Genomic DNA, 21,613 nt, shown 5'->3' with positions numbered 1-21,613 from the left:
ACCACTTCTACAAGCCTAAAAATGGATAAACATGTTTGGAATGGCTTTTATATGGAAAAATCATATTTTTTTTAAAGAAAAATATTCCCTTTAAATAAGCAATTCTTGCTTTAACATAAACCTAAGCATACGCAAGAATAAACTAAATTTTTAGTAAATTAGTATTTATTTGTCAAACATAACTTTAAATCTGAACACAATCAACCTCGAGCACACATGCAGCTAATTTACATGATTTTATGAGGTTTCCTGCGGTAACTATTCTATTTGAAAGCTCAAGAAATTGCGTTAAATTGTATTTAGTAAAAGTTATAACTAGTAGCACCCGAATAAATATACATTTGAATGAATTTAAAGTGAATCTAAACATGTCATTAGTACATGAATAAGACTTGGATTTATGAAGTAATTTTCTGTTTAGAATTTCAGGCCTTAGAAACACATCATTTTCTATTCCTTTTCATTCAACTCCCCTGGATAGTGGATGTATTTAGGTTCATTGCAAGAAGGCAAATTTAGGCTCAACCCCTGGTCTAATCCAGAGGTAGAGCCTGATTTTTCACAAGGATTAGTAATTATAACTGGAAAAATGTAAATCTCTATACAAAGAACATAAGTTACTTCATGTTTATCTCTTCCCAATTTTCCTTCATAGTTCATTTTTATCTCATCTTTAATCCTTATACTTTTGCCTCATCTTTAGTGTACATAATCAGTGGTGGTGGGACGTAAAAGGGTCATTCATGCACTTCGGGAGGTAGGTCTCTTGAGACAAACATGTGTTGAATGTGATGATGGGACAATATTATGTTTGTGGAGCCTTAAGATAAGTTTAGTTTGAATATATATACCACATAACCCCACTAATGTCCATAGGCTTTTAATGCTGTTTACAATGTCTTCTTGCATAATTTTGCCTATGCTTACCGATGTAACTCTCAATTTATGTACTGCTTTCATTCTTTGATTTGTATGATGAAATGATTCCTTCATTCTCATATAAGTTATTTGACAACATTTGAATTAAATTTTATTTTATTTTTAATATGTGATTCAAGTATTTTCAGTCCTTTCAGATGGTATAAAACCGTCATTATCCTTAACTAGTCTTTATCTTTCAAAATCATAAGTAGTCATATTAACAATAATTAGCCACAAAGTCTTTTTCCCTTTCCCTTCCCATTCCCATTACCCTCAGTTGGCATTAGGCTGAAACCAACTTTATATGGTAACTTGACAAGTGAAATGATTTCATTTTCAATGGACCTTAACTTGTTATTCAGTGAAAATACTTATATCATAGTCCATTAATTGTGTCTACAGGGGATTCATGTAAAGCCTACATTCCCCGGCCATTTTGTGAACTGGGTTCATTTAACTACTTTACTAAACAAAAAATAATAATTTATGAAATATTTTATGTTTTATTTACCTTTAATGGCTGCGATTTCTCCTAATTATTAAAGAAAGAAATTGTTAAATATTTTTTTAATGTTTTCAAAATCTCCTACATATATGTTTTTATTATTCAACAGTTGATTTATTAAGTAGTAGGATGACTACTAAAAGAACTACAGAAAAATATAGCAAATCTCACAATTTAATGGCTATTTTAATAATTGTGCATTTTAAAGATCATATTTATTTCATTTGAATATAAATAATGTGATTTCTATGGTGACTTTATTTACTGATTCAACTGTGACAGTTATTACTAGCACTCTGCACATAGGATGGAATATGGATATAAGATATGGTTGTAAGAAGTGAAATCAGAGTCCCCTGGCATTACCTAACAAAATTCAAAACTTTAATTTATTGTTGTTGTACTTGTGATATGCCTGCCATGAAAGATACAGCATGAGGAATCCCTCCCTTTTCATGGTTTTGTGCCTGCCAATTTTCTGTGCTTATTATTGCAAATTCCCAGAATCACCACACCACATACAAGATTCCTTTCTTTCGTAGTTTGGAACTAGAAAAACTTTCACTAATAGGCAAGCAATTTAATAACGCAGCTGCTGACTAAGCTGTTTCTTTTAATCAATTTTATTTAGTGCCACAAAAGTTAACCATTCAAGTATAAACATAGTAGGCTTTTTTTATGGATTTTTTTTAAATATCAAAATATGAATTTTTGAAAAATTTTATTTGAATACTAAAAGATCACAAGTAGAACAAGTACAAGTATTATAAACAATAAACTTTTTTACGAGTATTTAATATTATTATATTTATTAGTATTTAAATTTAAAATTACATGTTAATAGAATTTTTTATTTTATTTTAATAATTTTAATTATATATATATTTTTTGTCAAAATCATATTTACAAGTAGTACCGTGCTGCCATGGTTAGGAAAGCAAGAAAAGAGTCTTCTCTCTTCTTTTTCTTGTTGATATTATGATATTAATTGATGTTACGTAAGTTATATTAGCAAAATATAGGCAACCCTTAAATTTATTCTAGCGATTGTATAAATTATGTATTTTAGTTTTTAAGAATTTATTTATTTATTTATTTATTTTTGTTAATGTAACTTTGCAAAACTAATATAATAGTAAAAAAATTAAACATAAAATGATTAAAATAAATTCATTTTTAGAAAATTTAAAATTAATAAAGGTTTTAAAGTTTTCAAGAACTAAAATAAAAAAAATACATAATCTAAAAGTTTAATTTGACGATTTAGTCGAAAAGAAAGGATCGTGATTAACTTGTCCCTCCAATAAAAGGAAAGAGAATGATTCCTTGTTTGTGTTTTTTTTTTCTTTGAATACATCGAGCCAAACATAGAAAAGAGTGTCTGAAAAAATAATAGAAAAGCGGAAAACAGATATAAGTTAAGATTCTGGTCTAAATGCAAAGTAATTTAAAAACAATTAAGGTGGATTTTCAATTTTTCAAAATTTCAAATTTAATCAAGCATTTAGTATTCATTGTTGATATTTCTAATTCATAGCCGATTCATTTATATAATTGTAGAGCAAGTGTGAATACTCTATTTCATTGGACATTTGATCAGATATTAGCATGATGGTGTATATATATGGAGATAAGAACAAATATTTCCAGATGGGCATCAAAGTGATTGAGAGCTCATTTTTGTTTTTACTTGTCACCACTTATTCATTGCTTATGACATGTTTGAATTCATTGCACATAATTTTGCTTTGAAAAGGAGTCTAGGGAATCATAAACTTGCCTTGTGTTTTTTGTCGGTAAATGGATTCCAAATAAGAGGGCCAATTGTACAACATCAATGTCAATAATTGATAGGCGAAATATGTAGTGGTTGGTATAAGTATTAGTTCACTAGCTGAGTTTTTTAGTGCTCTTGCAAATCACTAAAAAAGATCATTAAGAACTATTTTATCAAACACCCAATTCATCTCATAGTGATGGGGACATGTGGTTTATGGTTTTCCTGAGTATTTATTTATATATTTTTCTCTATATGGTTTTACTAGTTGCTTAAATAAACAATACTGATATTATGGTAGGCTTCGTGCATATATTTTGGTCACCAGTGCCTGAAAATGTATTTGCAAACTTTGTCACTGTGTTAGGACAACCATGTTTTAAGAACCAATCATAAAAAATGTTGTGGAGCACTCAACATATATGTATATATTTTTAGTGGGTTATAGGGCCTAAAGAGGCCAAACCAATAGTGGAAACAAGCTACTGTATATACTCTAAAAAGGGTTTTTCAACCAACTAGGAAAGTAAAAGATTCAATTTATTATTTTAAAAACATAAATAAAACATATAAAATGATTATTGTTTGATAATACAGCTAGTAGTGGTTTATGAGACATGATAATCACAAAAAATGAATTATTTATGTTGGAAAATGTGAACTTAATTGCTAAATGTGAAACAATAAGAAAGTTAGAACAAATGCACACCCACTTTATAGACAATATAGCTGCTGGGAAGATTAAGATGATAGGAGGGTGAAGGAAATGAGGTTCAATAATTAATCATGAGACATATTCCAAGTACTTTTTGCTTAACAGTGAACAACTGATCTACCAAATAGATGTGTTAAACATCCTATTGCATAGGTAAATGATCAAATTTACTCTTTTAACGACTTCTGCAATCATTTATCTTTGAACGAATATTTAAAGTTGAGCTTGGGAGTTCACTTTTAATCGTAATATAATATTGGAGTCAATTTTAAACCTAATGCTGAGCTACATTTGCATTAAATTTTGTTGATTCTTGGGTGCAACTTGTGTTAAGACATGAAAAATAAAACTTTTGGGGGATTTTTTTAAAGCCTTTCTATGTGGGTGGTTTATTGCAAACATAATAATTTTTATTGATATAACAATTTATAATCAAATAATAGTGTAAAATAATTTTATACTATTAATATATTTGAATTTAATTCAATATTTAATAGTTTATTTATTTATTTCTCTTTTTTTCTGTCTCTTTCCATTCCGATAGAATAATTAAAGATACGTTGAAATGGAAATCTTATAAAACGTATTTAGCAAGACAGATAGATAAGTTGGTTTAAAACTAAAGATTTATCTACAAATTAAAAATTGATATGCCAATTGATAAGCATAAAATGACATGAGAAAAATTATAAAAAATATCGTGAAGATAAATTAAAGTGAACTGGAGTTGTGTTGATTCAATCAGCCAAAATGAATTTTCTTTTTATTTGCATATAGGTTTTTCTAATAAAAATAGGATGTTCATAAATTAGATAGATTAAATTTAAGGATAAAAATCAATGAATTCAATTTCATATTTTGTAATTTATTTCAACTAATTAGTAATTTTAAAATCTAAGTTCAAACCAATCTAGTCAAATTTAAAGTGCTTTGTATTAGGCTGATTTTTTTGTTATATTTAGTTAGAGGACAATGAATTAATCCTATATGATTTCTTTTACATGCATATTTTTAGTAAATTTTTTTAATATAAAGCATAAAAGTTATACAATAAAAATACGAGACACTAGAAAAAATAAATTTATCTTAAATTAATAAAATTATAAATATTTAGAAACAAGAAAAGTTATATATAGAACGTTAGTTAAGATTAAATTGAATCAAAATTTAAAATTGGATCTAAAATTTAATTAATTTAATCAATAAAATATTTTTAAAATTTTTAATCTTTTGTAATCTTTATTTTTCAATTAGACGTTTACAATTTTAATTGAGATGGTTTGGTTTACTAATACCCATTAATTGCAAAGAAGCATAATATGATGAGGGAGGTGATTCATGCTCATGCATATAGAGAATATTGATTATCTGCATTTCAACAAGAAAAACATAAAGTTTGATAATAATGGATAAAGTTAATGTGGTAACTTTTTTGCATCTTAGATCAGAAAGATTGTGGAATATCTTGGGAGGCAGATAGAGAAGTAGATCCTAGATATCATAATGTTGACCCATATGACCTGCACTAAGACTACCAAACAATTTCCTATTTTATAAGCCAAAGAGGCAGACATTAATGATGGTTTGGACCAAGAAATCGAAAAGAATAATGATTCCAGTGAATAGCTGAATGTGTGAATAAAATAAAAATTATGCCTATAGTTATTGTTAATTAGATTGTATAATTTATTAATTTAAAGACACTTGTATCGGTATTAATTGGAGCCTTCAATATTTGTTTAAGAAAATATCAGTTAATTTGATTCAGTTAAACTATTTCATTATCATAATATTGAAATTTAAAAGGTCTTGTTAATTGATGCTTTTATTAGTTAAAAAACTAATAAACATTTTTTATATTAAACTGCATGTATTATAAACTTTAATAAAAAATACTTTTATTTTTTAATCAATATTTTTTAGGCAGTAGTTAGCATTTAACATAATTTTTTTAAAAAAAAATTAACGTGCAATGAACACAGTTTAAATTGTAGTTGGCTTGTTAATGATGCTATCAAATTCAAAACCAAAGGAATAATGGTTCTGTCAAAAATAATGGCGCACCGAAGAGAAAGCAGCATATTATTAAGAACCAATATTTATTTATCTTAGCATCTTGCATTCGTTCATCTTAGCATGATTTTATTAAAAATCATATAAATTCTACTTTTTTTAAAATTAATATTTTTATATTATTTTTTAATAAATTTTAACTATAGTAAAGAGTGTGCTACTAATATTTTTCTTTACAATTATAGTTTAGTTCATATTTAGGTTTGTTAAGTGGATATACAAAACAAGAGTAATATAAATATAAAAAAATAAAATCTGTATTTTTGTCTTATAATATTCACTAAACAAAAGTGTTAAAAACAATTTCATGATTGAAAATTGTTTTACTATATTTAAAATTGAAAAGAGTGTCCGAAAAATGAATGAAATTATTATTGTAGTAGCTCCTAGTTCATTTTGCTGGTGTTATAGGAAGAATAACAACTTGTCCTTGATATTTCCCTTCTTGAGCTCAATCTTCTATTTGTCCCCACTTTCATTTGAATATTGTGTCGGTTAGCATGAACACTTGTGCAGCTAGTTGCAGTGTTCTTCTCTTGTATCTTGATTAGTCTTTGTCATATTTCAAGATCTTAGGATGAAGAAGACTATTTGGTAGGACATGAATCAGTGGCTTGTGTCCTTTAGAACGTGTCTCAATTGGTACCTTATCGGTTATTCGTGTGTTATGATGTTGCCTTTGCATTCTACCTTCATTGTCATCTACTTCATGCTTCCTTTCAATATAATAAAGAAAATATTGTGACCCACCTTTGAGTTGTGTCCTCTCAATCCTGTTTCTTTCTTTTTTTTTTCTTTAATTTATTGGATACAAATATTTTTAACATTTTATGAAAAATAGTAAAAACTAGAAAAATATAATTCTATCATTTTTTAACAAAAGTTTGAAAACAAGAAAAAATATTAGTAATAAATCAAAGCACATAATAAATCTTAATTAATGACCAAATGACCACTTGTTAACAACAAAATGAAAGCACATACTAACTCAAATACCTTCTTAAACAGAGAGACTCTATGTTATAAAAAAATATTAGTAATATTAGTCATATATTCTTTGATATAATTATTATTATTTAAAATATATATGTAAAATTGATCATACGAGTCTTACTTTCTATTTCATGTAATTTTACCAATTTTTAGTCAATAATAATGTATTATTATTTATCAAAATATTATAGCTTAAAATAAAAGATATTAACTACTACCAGAAATTAATTATCTACGTTGACATGATGTTTGTCTAACATAAACTTAATCAAGTATATAGGCATTATACGTATTATATTACTGTATTAACAAAGGTAAACCGAAGAAATAATTTTTTTTTCTATTAGGAATTTTTTTTATTATAGTGTGAGTAATATTTGTCAAATATCCCAAGCGTTCATCTAAAATTCCAATGAGTAAACAAAAACTTTCACTTAGCCAGAAGAATATAAACTGTGACAGTGACAAAGCCACATTAGTGTTGGCTGTAGCCATGGACCCATGGTTATGCCTGAAAGTTTTTTAAAACTTTTTGAAATTAATTAAGATAAATATGATTGGTTACATCAATAAATATTTCTCAAATAAAATATAATAAATTAATTCTTTAAGACTTTAGCAATATTATAATTTTCCTGCTCAAATAAAATGTTTTATGGCCACCAACTCAATGGATAAATAGCTAATCAACACCTATTGTTTAACCATCTCTGGATTGAAGTTATGGTGACTATTAACTCGGCAAAGGAAGGAACTACCCAAGTAGAGGTGGGAATGAAAACCAAGAGAATGTTAGATGCATTGTGAGAGAGTAAAGGACTGCACGTGCATTAAGAAAGTGGGTAATGATGAATGATATTTTATAGCATTGAAAAATGTTATGAATATGTCCTTTTAAATGTTTTTTTTTAATACACTTGTTATTACAGATACAGCTTAATTAAAAATATACATTTGTTTTTTAATGTATTAATTTTTATTTTGGCCTCTTAATTTTGTTTAACTTTTAAATGTGTTTTAAATAGTTTTTTTTTTTGTTAACTAGAAGGATTCCATTAAATATATATATTTTTAATCATTATATACATGTTGATCATCATAATCTTGATGAAGCAATAACGTTGGAGGCATGAAACAAAGTAGTGAGGTCAGGGTGACTTAAACGAATAAAAGTAGGTGCATTTATAATATGTGATTAGTTTCATGGCTAGTAAGTGTGCTACCTCTATAACTTTGGTTATGGGCATGACATAGGTTGGGAGGTTGTGATTTCGATGGTGCTTAGAACAAGTGGACCCAGGAAAGATCATGGCCTCATGGTTGAATCAAAGTGAAACGTTGATATTCATGGTGCATGTGCAATGGTCCCTAGGTAAGTAAAAACAAAGGTGCAATGATAATTGAGGGTATAGAAGCAAAGAGAGGGTGTTCTTATGGACTATGTTTTGAGAGAGAGGACATAGGTATGGAGTAAATTTGTTGATAAGGGTGAGGGTTTACCATGCTATGTGCTGTGGGGATCTCACACCACAATTTTTAGACATTTTTTATGGTTTTGAGGAAAGGTTGTCCTAAGTTTTTTGGTTCATCAAGGATCAAAAGCTAGCAGGAAGAATAATAGCAGTATATGTTATATTATATAAAAGATAAGTGTATTTATTGAAATTAATAAAGTTAATAAAAATTATTTCTTTAAAAATTATGTTTGAAAGTTGTAAAATTTTGAGAGATGAAAATGAAATAATAAATAAATTAAAAGATGAAATGTATAAATTTGCTATATACGTATTTTCTAGAGTCTGTACTTTTTAAAAATATTTTTTTTCGTTCACTTTTAACAATAAATTCATAATAAAGATTATATTCCTTTTTTTAAGCTCTTGCATATTTAAGCTAAAAAGTTATATAAATAAAATATTTGTGGGTCTGTATGAGTTCAATTTTTTTACAAAGCTATACTACTTTATTAAATATTAGTTCTAATATATAAAAATTGAAGTATACGTTATTTTGTTGAGATCTCAACTGCTTAGTCAATTTATTTTAACATTCTAATTAATTAATTAAGCTTTTTGTATGAGTTTTCTTCCAAATCAACCTTTTTTTTTTTCATAACTTATGAGGGATTGACATGAACGTGGACAAGTGTTACTTGACATGCATTTATACACTGCATTAATTCAGATTAGAGGTTTAAATGAGTACCATACACTTTATGCTCTTTCATCCAAAATATTCCAAACAACATTAATAAAATATATATGTATCATTTTACAAATTTTGACTTTCTAAACGTGTAATTAATTGATTACTAATCATCTTGTTCATTCTTTGTTCATAACGTTATATAGGGCCATATTAGTAGATGAAATATTCAAAATAAGTTTGAACTAAATATTTTTCATAAAGGCATTACTTATTATTGGGAGAACAATGTGATCTACAAATAAGAAGAAAAACTATCAAATAATGCACATGTTAAGGGGGGAAAAGGATAATTATTTCCATATATTATCTATTTTTAGCATTTATTTCTATTATTAAAATTTATAGATTAAATTACGGTGTTCATGCAACGTGGCATTCTAAATCTAGTTTGATATAATCTTGAAGCTAGGATACCTAACCATTGATCATATGTTATACAATTTTGTTTTTCTTTTTTACTTTAAAGAAAAGTATGGGCAAGATGCCTTCCTTTATTATTAATGATTAATATATTTAAGTTATTCTAATTTATTAGCACCAAAGAAGAAAGAAAATCAAGAAGTTCAAACATAAATTAAAGAAGACTCTTCCTGTTAGTTCCTCGCCATGCCAACCCCAAGTTATTTCTGCCCTACCATTTCAAAGGTTTTATTCATTTTATTCCTCTTTTGTGTGGTATGATTATTTTGTTAATGGATGGGTCCTATCCTTCAAAACTTTTCCAATCCCAATGCATTATCTGATCCAACCTTTTGCCGCAAAGACCATACTTCCCAATTAAAGTGCAAAGCCAAGCTTCATAATTATAAGATGCTTTATCAATTGATGATGGCTCATCCTCATCATAGTCCTCTTCCACCATCCTCCATTGACCCCTCAACCCTCCAATCCATTCCTCTTGTATCAAATGAAGAAGTGCAACCAATTGATCCTAAAGTATATCCATAAACATGAAGAAGTCAATGAGCCCCACATGCCTTCAAATCTTCTCTTAATCCATGATCATTGCCATCATCAACATTTCTAGCACACTCATTCTTCAATCAGAAATCCTCCTTAACACCCTCTTGGCAAAAATTTACTTCGTTAATTAATCCCATTACTATAACGCACGTATTAATTTGTGGCACTATAACCATAACTAGCACCATCATAACTTCTTGTAAACTATCCCATTCTTCCATGTCTAAAAGGTTTTATGTGGGGTTCTTCCAATTGTTGAAATAATTTGGGTTCTGATTGTACTTCTATCTCTTCCTCATAATGGTTGGCAAAAAAATGTGTAACCACAGAAGAATAAGCAATTGTTTTAAGAATTTCGATATTCTGATGCAGGGTAACATAAAACAATAATGTTTGAGATAAAAAAATATATAATACAATTTTTATCAAATTTAATTAATAAGTCTTACAATTAATTATAGGTCTTTGTTGAGTGATTCTATTATCACACCTTTTAAAATAATTTTTATATAAAATGCTATTTTTATTGGTTAGCTAAATTAATAATAATATTTAAATTGAACAAATCTTAAAGTGTGATAATAGATATACTGGAATGACAATAAATATTTTTGTTTTTATTTAGTAAAAATTGTATTTCTCTTTAACATGAGTAATCATATTATCTAAATTTGACAACATGAAAGGATGAAGATTTTTACTCTAGACTTGGATCCAAATTCTAACTAAAGGACTTAAAAAAGCAATTTTTGGGGGAAGAGCTGGAATAGTATGAGAAGAGTGACAGTGCTAGAAATTTGTCCAGGTGTTAGCAGCTTTCTCTTCCCTTAGCTGGTCCCATTCAATGTTCCCCTCACTGTTGTTTTTCCTTTGTTCACCTTTCCTTTTCTCCTTTTGACCATCCCCTCATTCAAAAGGCTTAGTTTTGCTTTATGGTGTGTAGGAGAGCATATGCATTTTATAGAGTCAGGTTGAAGCTCTACAGTTGAGATTGTGATCTTTGAGGGCCCTCCAAAGCTTTTGCGATCTTTATGTTGTTTGTCTAATTCAGCTTTGTTTCTTGTTGAATGAACTTTCCTTTTCATCTAAGGGAGAGTTCAAGATATTATTACTGTAATAATGCCGCCAAACTTTCTCATGCAATGATTCAAACATAAACAACTCAATAATACTTGAGACTCACAGGCATGTGATTTTAATGTTAAACTCAAAATTATATACCATGAATTAAATAATCTCATAGTCAAAATTTAGAAGCATCTCAAGAGTGTCCTTTCAATTGAACTATACAGCTTAGATAGGAACTTTGTTCTTATTGCTTATCCACTATTCCAGCAATTACCAGGATCAATTCAAAATGTAGATTGGATTTAGAAAAGGAAAAACAAATTAAGGGGAAATTATTTAATGGAAACCCTTGTTGTGTACCCTCTCTTGGACCAAGAAAAATTTCCTTCTTGCTTAAATGGAAGAAAGACGAGAGAAATAAAGTATGAAATTATGGTTAAAATATATTTATAACTTTGAAGTTTTCAAATATGCTATTTTCTGCTGTTTCCTCTCTTTCATGGAAAAGTAATGTAGATAGATATATTATCTTTTCATGTTTTGAAGAAAAATGCAAAATAATTATAGTAAAATTCACTCTCTTTTTTTGTATAAATTTCATTGGTTTCACTTTTGTAATATGACTTATCATCTGATCTTACTAACACGAGAGTATTTAACGGAATAGTTTTTATTCCACTGAAGAATTCTCTTATTTTGTTTGATAGAAAAATACTTAAAAATTAAAAACAAAACTTTTTTTAATTTAAAAGTATAAAGGAAATTAAACAATTTTTTTTAATAATTAACGTCTTCAAACATAGGAGTATAATTTATAAGGGTCCTTCTTTAAGCTCTTTAAATTTTCTGTTTTTTTTCCTCCAAAATTTTGACACTGCACAAAGAACCTTTGCATCTCAAGAATCTTGTCCTTCATAAAACGGATATGTTGCACAGACATTCTTCTCATAATATGCTTTGGTATGCCATGATTGGGTTCTTTATTGTTGCCACATATTTTTTCAACTGGAATGAACCATCTTTTTAATATAGATTTAGATTAGCTTTCGGCAACCTTTTGTCAACGTCACAAATCCTGTACAATTCACTCTGTCACTTGTAAAGCGCGCGTGTGTGTGTGTATATTGAGACATTCATATTATATGTGCAAAAATTAGAATAATAAATTTTATATATTATATTTTAAATTAATCATATGACATTAATTAACTTTTAACCTTGACTATTATATATAGTTACATGACTCACATTTATTATTTTTATTTAAAAAAGACATTTTCATTTAATATATTTCTTATATAAAGATATATTTAGTGGAATGTTAATTTTTTATAAGAATGAGATAAATAAATATAAATTCCATAATTAAAATTAAAATTCATTGAAATTACAGACCAATAAATAGGTGTGTATTAATATTCATGATTACTAACATATACTTCTTAAAAGAAAGTTAACAAGACTTTGATTTTCTTAATATATACTATATATTTGGTTTGCATCATTCAGATTTTTTCTGGGTCAACGGTATGCACCATTCAAGGGCGGAGAACAAGGGCCTTAAAATTCGGGCTCCATCGGTGTCAACCTGTGATGGATTGGGTCAAAATATGTTTGGTCCATAGTGGGTCACCTATAATTTGGTTAATGTTGTCTAATCCTACACTTGAGTCCTTGACCAAAACAGAACACTGATCGAGTTATTTATGTTGCCACATTGGCTCACCTGTTTTTCCCCTTATTTCAACAGAAAATTAATTGAATTCTTTATGTCATTCGTAAATCATTTCTAATATTTAATTAATGAAAAATATAAACCACTTCTAAAAGTAATTTAGAAATGGCTTTCAAAATTTAATTTCCAGATAGCAAGTGTGAGCAAAATTAAAGTAAAAATATACTTTTTATTTTGTTCCTGCTAGCAAAAACCATTCTCTAAATGTGTCAATTAAGCATCCTCTTTGGCGCAGACATATCATATACACAATCAGTTCGATATACACAAATCAAGGCAAAAGATAAGTTTAATACTATATGCAAGTTTTAGGCTCTTCATTTAGGACATTGATAACAATCGACCATTATGTTGGAATTCAAGAGTTTTCTATCTGCCCACAAAGGCATTTACAAGCTCCTTTTCACTTCATTACTCTTGAAATATGAATATTCAATCACACACACCTCTCTTATATTGAATAGCATTGTGCCTCAGCATTAAGTTTGAGATATAAGGGGACTGCGAAGACTGTCAGTGTTTGATGAGAAGTGACTTGGAAGCAGTGCAGGGTCTTTATAAGCATTCACCAAATTGTCATAAAACTCTGTCATTGTAGCATCATTTTGGTCTTCCCTGTCCTTCTTAATCAAACTCTGGAAACACAAGCCAACGTTAAAAACATACCTCAAAGATTTTATGCAACAAGCAACACATTGTTTAACATACTCTTTCTAATGCACTGATAATTATTAGCTAAGATTTATTTTAAAAAAATATATGGTCCTCACTCTTAATTTAATGAATCTCTCTCATACTTTTATAATTTTCAAAAAAATTTAGTCAATAATTAAGTAATTTAAAAATAAAGTATTACTGTTGTAGACTGTTTCTAGCACTCTTCTAGTTCTTTTCTGAATTTGAAATGTACCTCTGCAGAGTATGCAACAAATATGGGCAGGAATCTTTTTCGGCAGTACTCGTTGAAGAGAAGTGTGAGGACTGGTAGAGGAATCGTCAAGGTGGATGCTATAGAAAGCTTTTTCACTGCAAATATTCCCACTGCAATGGTGTGCATGAGTACAAGCGAAAATATCATTGAATTGTGCACAATAGGCCAAAATTTCCCAGCTGTTTCATACCTTGGTGCATATACATTTATAAACTGCATAATAGATAGGTACTTAATTATATTAACGTTGTCAGATTCCAAAATCTACAAAAAGAAAATAATCCTTGCATATATCAGCAATACCTGCCAGGCAATCAAGATTATATTACTACTAGCACTTTACAATAGTCAACCTTTTGAAAAAATCTCGCACTTTAACAGTTTACTTTCAAATTCCAAACCATCTTAAACATCCCTCATTTATCTTAAATCAAGTCCATCTCCTATTCAATCTTCTATTTCCAAACTTCGTTATATTTTAGAATTTGGCTTCACCCATCCCATTTTGGCTTGAGTCATGATATCGTTTCAATAACTACTGCAACCTACATGAAGCATGGAATAAGCACCCTACATGCAGTCGCCCTTACTCCTTACCCGCATGAACCAAATTGCTCATACAACTAGTATATTTTGAAGGAGCTCCATTCACAATAACCAATTGCTTTGTTCTTGTCCAAACCATCAAGATGACCTCTTGAATCATTGCTGATCCTATAATTATCTTTTAGTTGTGGCAAGAATATCTAAAACCACTGCTCAATTATCCATAATTACTTAACAAATATTTCTCCACAACATACAAGGCTTAATTTCACAGGAATTTCTGAAAACCATAACCCACAGTACACTACCCTCAAACAGTTCCCGGCATACACTCAATTTAAATTATTTGATTAAAAATTGTAAGAATAAATGAAAATATCTTGTCATATGTTGGAATATCTAAGATTATCCTCTAGGTTTAGTTTTCCTATTTTCTCATTTTGTTAGTATTGGTTACTATACTTCCTTGTCTTAACAAATTTCTACTATGGGAAAAAAAAAATTAACCAACACCCGGATTTAGCTATTAAGTGGAGACATAGGACTGATTATATATCTCTCTCTCTCTGACCTGCCCCATCACTTGAGAGCCCTTTGGACTTGAAGTATGGATAATCCTCCCATTTTATTTAGTAATTTAATTTAATGTAATTCAATTTAATTGTCAGAATGGGTGCAACAAGGATAAAACTTATCATTTGGCAACATATTAAAAAAATTCAATTTGACAGCTGAAGCCATTAAATGGAGACTTAGAAATGGTTCTATATCTTGAACATTTCATATATTGAATATTTTTCGAATATCATAATTCTCCTCAGAAACCATCCATAGCATAAAATAGGTTTAGCAAATCAAAAACCCTTCTAGAAATAGATCAATGTCAAAATAAAATCCACAAAAATGCTTACCTGGTTTCGATAAATGATGTATGCAAGACAAAAGTAGGCCAAGAGGAATGGTAAAATTAGTGGAGCTAGGAAGAAATATGTAATACCAAGAAGTCCCATGAACAAGACCCTTGGCATATCCCTGTGGTATGGAAGAGATGGAACGTCAAATTCATCGTCTGGACACTTGAACGGCCTTGTTATCAAACTGAAAATGTAAGGAATTATACGGAAGAGTTCTGATGACACACTTGTCCATCCTGATGTGACAACATATGTGATAAAAAAAGAAGCCTGCAATCAAACAAAAATAAATTACATCAAAGAGATGGAAATAAAAAGAATTACATTATGTTATTATAAATTGGTATTTTAGACTATATATTTCATATTTCAATTACCTTGTGATTTGAGGATTTAGCGTTTTGGTAATGTACAAACTTGATTTTGAAGTTCCTTTTATTACTTGGGCCAGGGCTCATGCTTCTTACCCAAGTATGATCAGGGGTTCCAAGGGTTTTCCATTTGCCTATTCAATTGAGTTACTAAATATTCAATTTAGTGAAAAACTTAGCTTCTTTACTGCCTTTTTCTACTTTTATTCTTCTACACTTCATATTTCTCCTCACTCTAGACCAGGAAAGAAGCATTATTTTTGAGAAATCATCGATATGTAACTGCCACCAGAAACTACAATGTCATTTATTACCTTTTGTGCCTATAAAATCATTTATGCTTAAACTAATACTATAATAAAGATAAATTGAATCAGGCATTGTTGAGTAGCTCTAAATATTTTTAGCAGCTAGTCAAGCTAGCCTCTACATATGAATATATAAGCTCATCCTTTTCAATTTGAAATACTAGTTGTTTTTGCTATGGGTAAATAACATAAAAGACTTCTAGAATTAATTCATTATGGACGATTTTAAAAAACAACTAACATGAAGTGTGGAGGAAGTAGGGGTGATCCCTCTCTTCTCTTTGCTAGCTTTACTGCTTTACAGTTAATTAAGATAGTAACTTGTGCATTCAATAAAGAAAGAAAGGGTGCAGCTGCTTAAGCAAAAGGTTAGTAAAGTTATATTGCTAATTATATTTTATATTGTTAAAAAATCATGATTAATGATAGTGATACTTCTTTATACATCTCAGAGCCTCAGACAAAGGAAGATTTGCTGAAATCAGATTAATTTATGGAACATAAAACTAGGTTCAAAGCTGAACCATTATTTTTGGGAGTCCTTGCTCCTTATTCCTCAAAAGTAATTTGAATAAAAGTTTCAAGGTACTTTATGATGGGAGAACATGTTTTCTAATTTGCACCAAATTTTTTCAGCCCCAGAAATATAAGTTTTAGGAACGTTTACAACAGAGAGAAACATTGTCTAACCTGTGCTGGAACTGCAACTGCCAACTTCCCGGGAAGGCCCTTGGGATCAAGGATGACAGACAGCATAGATAGGATTGAGCCAGAAAATAAAGTTGCAAAAAATACATTCCATATTGTGAACCACAGCACTTTATTACATGCACTCATTTCTATATCACTATGTGAGATGTACCCTTGAATGGAGGAAAGGAACTCCATAGCAGGAGGCACCAGTTTCAGGGACAACTGAAGAATAAGGCTTGGAAGGTATCCTGTAATTATTTGACTCACAATGTTTCTGTAAGCAAGTACACAAAAAAACTCAGATTTTGCATTAAGACATTAAAAAACAAGTCATAAATCTAAAGCTAGCATGTCAAAAATGTTAAGCAGATTTAGCATCACAAGTAGATATTTGACTAGATAGGAAAAAACAAAATCACATCCAGATATTTGGCAAGACACAAAATGCTGTGATTGGAACATCCTAGTGGCAAGAAATAAATTTCAACATTGAGTAAAGCTGCTACAAAGTTCTTCAACGACATCTACCTGGTCTTCAAGTAACTACCATCCTCTGTCAATTGCAAAACCTTTACTAATACATAAGCAAATATGTATGAAAAACAAGGGTTATCCCAGGGTTTCTATGTGTTGAGGCTGTGTTCATGCAATCCGATTGCAATATTCCTAAGTATAGACATTCATGCAACATTTTTCTTTCGACCAATAGATAGAACCATAGTTCTGAGTTCTGACAACCTAGGATGATATCTCAATTTGCTTTATGCTTTAAACTCAATTAACAGTGTCCTGAATTATCCTTGTCTGAACCAACTAATACATGCAATCAAGGCAACATAAAATCAGCTATCACCAACTTGTGATCTAAATAATTGAAAGTGTATACTTTGAGAAACATGCAACAATCACATTGACCAAATTCTCACTCAACCCTCAAAGTTATTCTTTTGAGTATAAACTCCAAGGATAATGATTAATGAGACTACGAGGGGAGGGAAAAAAGAGAAGCAAAATAACAAAAAGAGAAAGAGGGGTTAGGCATTAAAAAATAAATATACCAAGCTAACTTACATGGTTAGAATGCTTGTCAAGAAGGGAAACAAAATTTCCAATTGGCTCAGGTTTGTAAGCCCTTGTACGATTACTACAGGTATAAGAAATGTAATAGTGAAAAGAGCACACACAAGTACAATCACCAACTTAGAAATCCATTTTCGCATGAATGATTCAGAGAAGAAGGGCCAGTAAACATCACGAGGTTCTGGAGCTAGCTCAGTAATCCACTGTGTGGGATTGACTGATTGCTGCAAATGGAAAGCAGTTGCAGCACCAAAACGAGACTTGAATAACACAAAGGCAGCTCGAACCTACTTGAATATTGAACAAGAATAGATATTGTTGGAAAGCAATTTATATGAGAAAATTGTAAATAGTTAAAAGAGGAATGAAACTACTTTTATGATGTTTCTTTCAAGAAAAAAAAGACAGATTACCACATACTTCTCCTCCTGCCAATGAAGCCTCTGACTGTTTCAATCTTACATTCTCCTCAATGTCCTCTAACTTCTTTTCATAATGCTCTATGAGATTATTTTTTGGGCCAAAAAGTCCCAAAAAACCACCACGTTCATTCTTCTGCTGAGTGGGATTTGATCGTAATTGAATAACTCTTTTACACAGTATTTTTGCTTCATTCTAGATTAAAGAAATGGAAATATAGGGAAATGAGTTGCATAATCCTTAAAAATGAAATAGAAATAGAATATCAGATCACTTAATTTGATCAACAACAAAGCACCCCCCCTTATACATACCATTGAAAGGATAATTGGATTTCCAGAAAATCTGTTAAAATTAATGAATGAAGGTTGAGCAGTGAATAGATAATAATAGATTAGAATGAAGGTTTTGAGTAGTATAATTGTCTCAACTCTCACGGAGTTTTTCTTTAGGAACTTTATTTTACTATTTTCTCATGGAATATCACATTTATAACCATCTTCATAAGTGATTCTCAATCACGGATTTACAACACTACGTAAGATGAGTATATATTAAAAGCGATGGATGGGGGGGGGGGGGTGTCAATCACTTCAATAGGGGAAAGAAAATAGGTAGATTATTGTACACACAGCTCCAGCTTATTTGTCTGTCCCATTCATATACAGTCAAAAGAACTCTGAATGTCAATACTAAATGTAGATCAAGGGTTTTTTTTTTTTTTTTTTTTTGGTCAAGAATGTAGATCAAGTTGTGCAGCAACATGATCATCCCCACTCTCTCATATCTTAGTAATTTACAAGGGTACTTTAGTAATTCTATTTTCCCTGGTATGGATGGTATTTAGGCTTGGTATGTGTTATTCAGGTGTCATTAATATTTTAGTAAAATTCATATTTGTTGATGGGCAATAACAGAGAGTTGATAGCTAAAAATATATGTAGGTGAGAGAGTGAGGATGGACTTCTGTTTTAAATTCCATGGATGATATGAAAAGGATATTCCAATCAGTTTTAATAACTTGTTATTTAATTGAAGGTCTGATTTGACTTCTTTGTCAACTATAAATGATGTACCTCAACACTCAAATTTTGAAATTAAAGCACAAATATGTAGAAATGCACAAAGCCACAAAATTATGCACACCTTTGGAAGATTAAAAATAAAGTTTCCAAGAAAATGTAAAATATAAAGGAGAAAATCAATTACAAAAATGGAAATAAAAATTCTACACAATCCTTACTAGGAGACTTTGAATTTTGCTTGTACGACGAATAACCACATTTGACAGATATGTAGAAGGGTAAAGCTCTTTAAAGAAGTTCTCAACACTGTCACTGATGCTGCTAGAGGAGTATGTGGGAATGCTGCGAACTAAAATGGTGAAGTGATGAGGCTGAGGTTTGGATGAATATAAATAAGAAATTCTTCTGGAAGATATGTATCTATATTCCTGAAGATTAACAAAATATAGAAATATAAGTAAGTTGTTCAATTGTTGGCTCATGTATAAGCTATATCTACTTATATATTTCAATTAGTAATTAAAAAGAAAACTTATTATCAAGCCCGGTAGGATTAAGAGGTAATTCTTATCCCGTTAAGTAGTCTAGTATACCAGTAAAAGACATAATAGTTTCTTAGATATTACACATATTCATCTTAAAACTCTATAATAATTAAGTCTTATATACGACACATAAAACTGTAGAGTGATTGCTGAAGCAGTTAGACAAAATATTTCCGTAAGATAAGAACGGATATACTTACATAAAAAAGTAGTATACATATGAATCCAGTGAAAATATATACAGCACTGAAGTGGACCCATAACCTGAAACAAAAATCACAAAGGATGACAAACTCAGAGATTCTAATCCATGACAAACCAATAATAAAAGATAAACGCTGAATACTAAAACTCCCATGGCTGAAGTAAGTTCTCCAAGAGCAGCTCAATTAGAACAAAAAAATCTTGAGGCAGTACTCACCAGTGAGAGCCACTGTTTACATTTGATATAGTGAACACATCCAAGGAGTTATTCACAAAGTCTGCAACATCAATATCTTTTAACTGGTTTCCCCAACAGTTGATTGGAAGAAGCACAAGGATCCCAATAATCCCAGCAAAGGTGAATATTTTCAAACTGCATCCAAGAAACACAAGAACTCAATCTAAAATTTAAACAACAGAAGCTTATTGTACCATGTATCAGAGAGTACTGCGAATTATGTGGCTATGGTTTGGATTCATGTTAGAATAGGCATGGATACAAGTTTACTTCAACAATACTAGTTGTAATCTCTACGCTGGATCCACATTTACACGATTCATGTCAATGAATGGAATGATATACCTGAAGGTTATAATGCGCATAAACACCACACCATCTAATCCTGACAGTGATAACAGTTCCTCCTCTGAAAGCCTCCAGGCTTTTGCAACCCAACCTGGAGAAGGAATTAGTCTTTCTAAGTTGAAACGGCTTCTCCTCTTAGAAGTTCCTTCGGCCAGTAGGCGCGGCACATAAACTTCATAATTGCTCGGTTGTTTCCTCAATATAGAATACAGTGTGAAGAACAACACACAGAGAACAGCGTTGATACCAACAGAGGTCAATAGAGCAGACACGATCATCATTTCAGCAGACAAACAGAAAATTTATTGTTTCCTAGGTAATCTCAGAAAATGAGAAAGTTGGATTCAGCTACTGCAAGAAACATAAACAATAGGAACCAGAATGAAAGATTTTTCAAATTTCAGTTCATCATATGCACAAAACACAGTAAGACCAAGAAAGAGCATTAAGCAAAATTTGTAAATGAATGACCACTCATTAGATTATTTGATTATAAATAAAAGTACAAAACTATATCCCAAGTTCACTTTCTAGCAATAAATCATTGAGCAATCAATTGAACACTCAGACACATTCAATGCTGCACAGAACCATAGTTGATTGCTCAAAAGAGGAAAAATGAAATAAAAATAAAATAAACATACTCTTGAAATAGATGTTGAAAAGCAGAGATTTGAACAACCCAGATTCAGAAACTCCCAAAGTATAAAACTTCAATCACAGTATGATTGTTGCACTCACTCAACTCCCAAAGTGGAACATAGTTGGACAGTTATATGATTATGTGACAAATTTTGCTATGTTGAGTAGAAAAACTAAGAAGTAAGAAGACCCAAGGCAGAGAAGAATGAATACCCGATTCTCTTGTCTGTGTGTATCTAGTTTTGTGAAGGAAGAAACCACAAGAGAAAGTTTGTGTTTCAGAAGAGAATTGACCAAGTTAACATGACAATTACATCAAATCCTTTTTTTTCCTTTTAATTTTTTAAAAAAGTTTAATTTCAGAAAATAAATTAAAAGTCAAGTTATTAT

At 30.0% G+C, this 21,613-nt stretch overlaps 1 protein-coding gene across 3 annotated transcripts; it reads right to left on the bottom strand.

Annotated features, from left to right (window-relative positions):
* Nucleotides 1–13,169: 13,169 nt before the first annotated feature.
* On the bottom strand, nt 13,170–21,417 carry LOC113868420 (CSC1-like protein At1g69450). 3 transcript variants are annotated; one of them, XM_027503982.1, is made up of 11 exons: nt 21,323–21,417; nt 20,579–20,932; nt 20,213–20,368; nt 19,992–20,055; nt 19,465–19,674; nt 18,222–18,416; nt 17,793–18,088; nt 16,719–16,995; nt 15,347–15,619; nt 13,869–14,102; nt 13,170–13,593 (listed from the first exon to the last, which is right to left on the bottom strand). In XM_027503982.1, the coding sequence occupies exons 2-11, from the start codon at nt 20,860–20,862 to the stop codon at nt 13,438–13,440; spliced, it is 2,145 nt and encodes a 714-aa protein (XP_027359783.1). In that variant the 5' UTR covers nt 20,863–20,932; nt 21,323–21,417; the 3' UTR covers nt 13,170–13,437. The 3 variants fall into 3 exon arrangements, 2 of the variants coding, with proteins under 2 accessions (XP_027359783.1, XP_027359784.1); XM_027503983.1 differs by having other exon boundaries at nt 13,869–13,999; nt 15,433–15,619; XR_003505369.1 differs by having other exon boundaries at nt 13,453–13,593; nt 13,869–13,999.
* Between the last annotated feature and the right edge of the window lie 196 nt (nt 21,418–21,613).

Source organism: Abrus precatorius, unplaced genomic scaffold (assembly GCF_003935025.1).
Source record: "Abrus precatorius isolate BTA unplaced genomic scaffold, Abrus_2018 Scaffold6, whole genome shotgun sequence".
Lineage (NCBI taxonomy): Eukaryota > Viridiplantae > Streptophyta > Magnoliopsida > Fabales > Fabaceae > Abrus > Abrus precatorius.
The sequence above is the reverse complement of the archived record's forward strand: the minus strand, read 5'-3'. Positions and strand labels throughout refer to the sequence as shown.

Coding starts and splice junctions, on each gene's coding strand:
- LOC113868420 (XM_027503982.1), bottom strand. CDS start 20,862: ATGATGATCGTGTCTGCTCTATTGACCTCTGTTGGTATCAACGCTGTT. Junction 19,675..19,991: donor TATGTATACTACTTTTTTAT/GTAAGTATATCC, acceptor GTTAATCTTCAG/GAATATAGATACATATCTTC. Junction 18,417..19,464: donor GCAAAATTCAAAGTCTCCTA/GTAAGGATTGTG, acceptor TCTTTAATCTAG/AATGAAGCAAAAATACTGTG.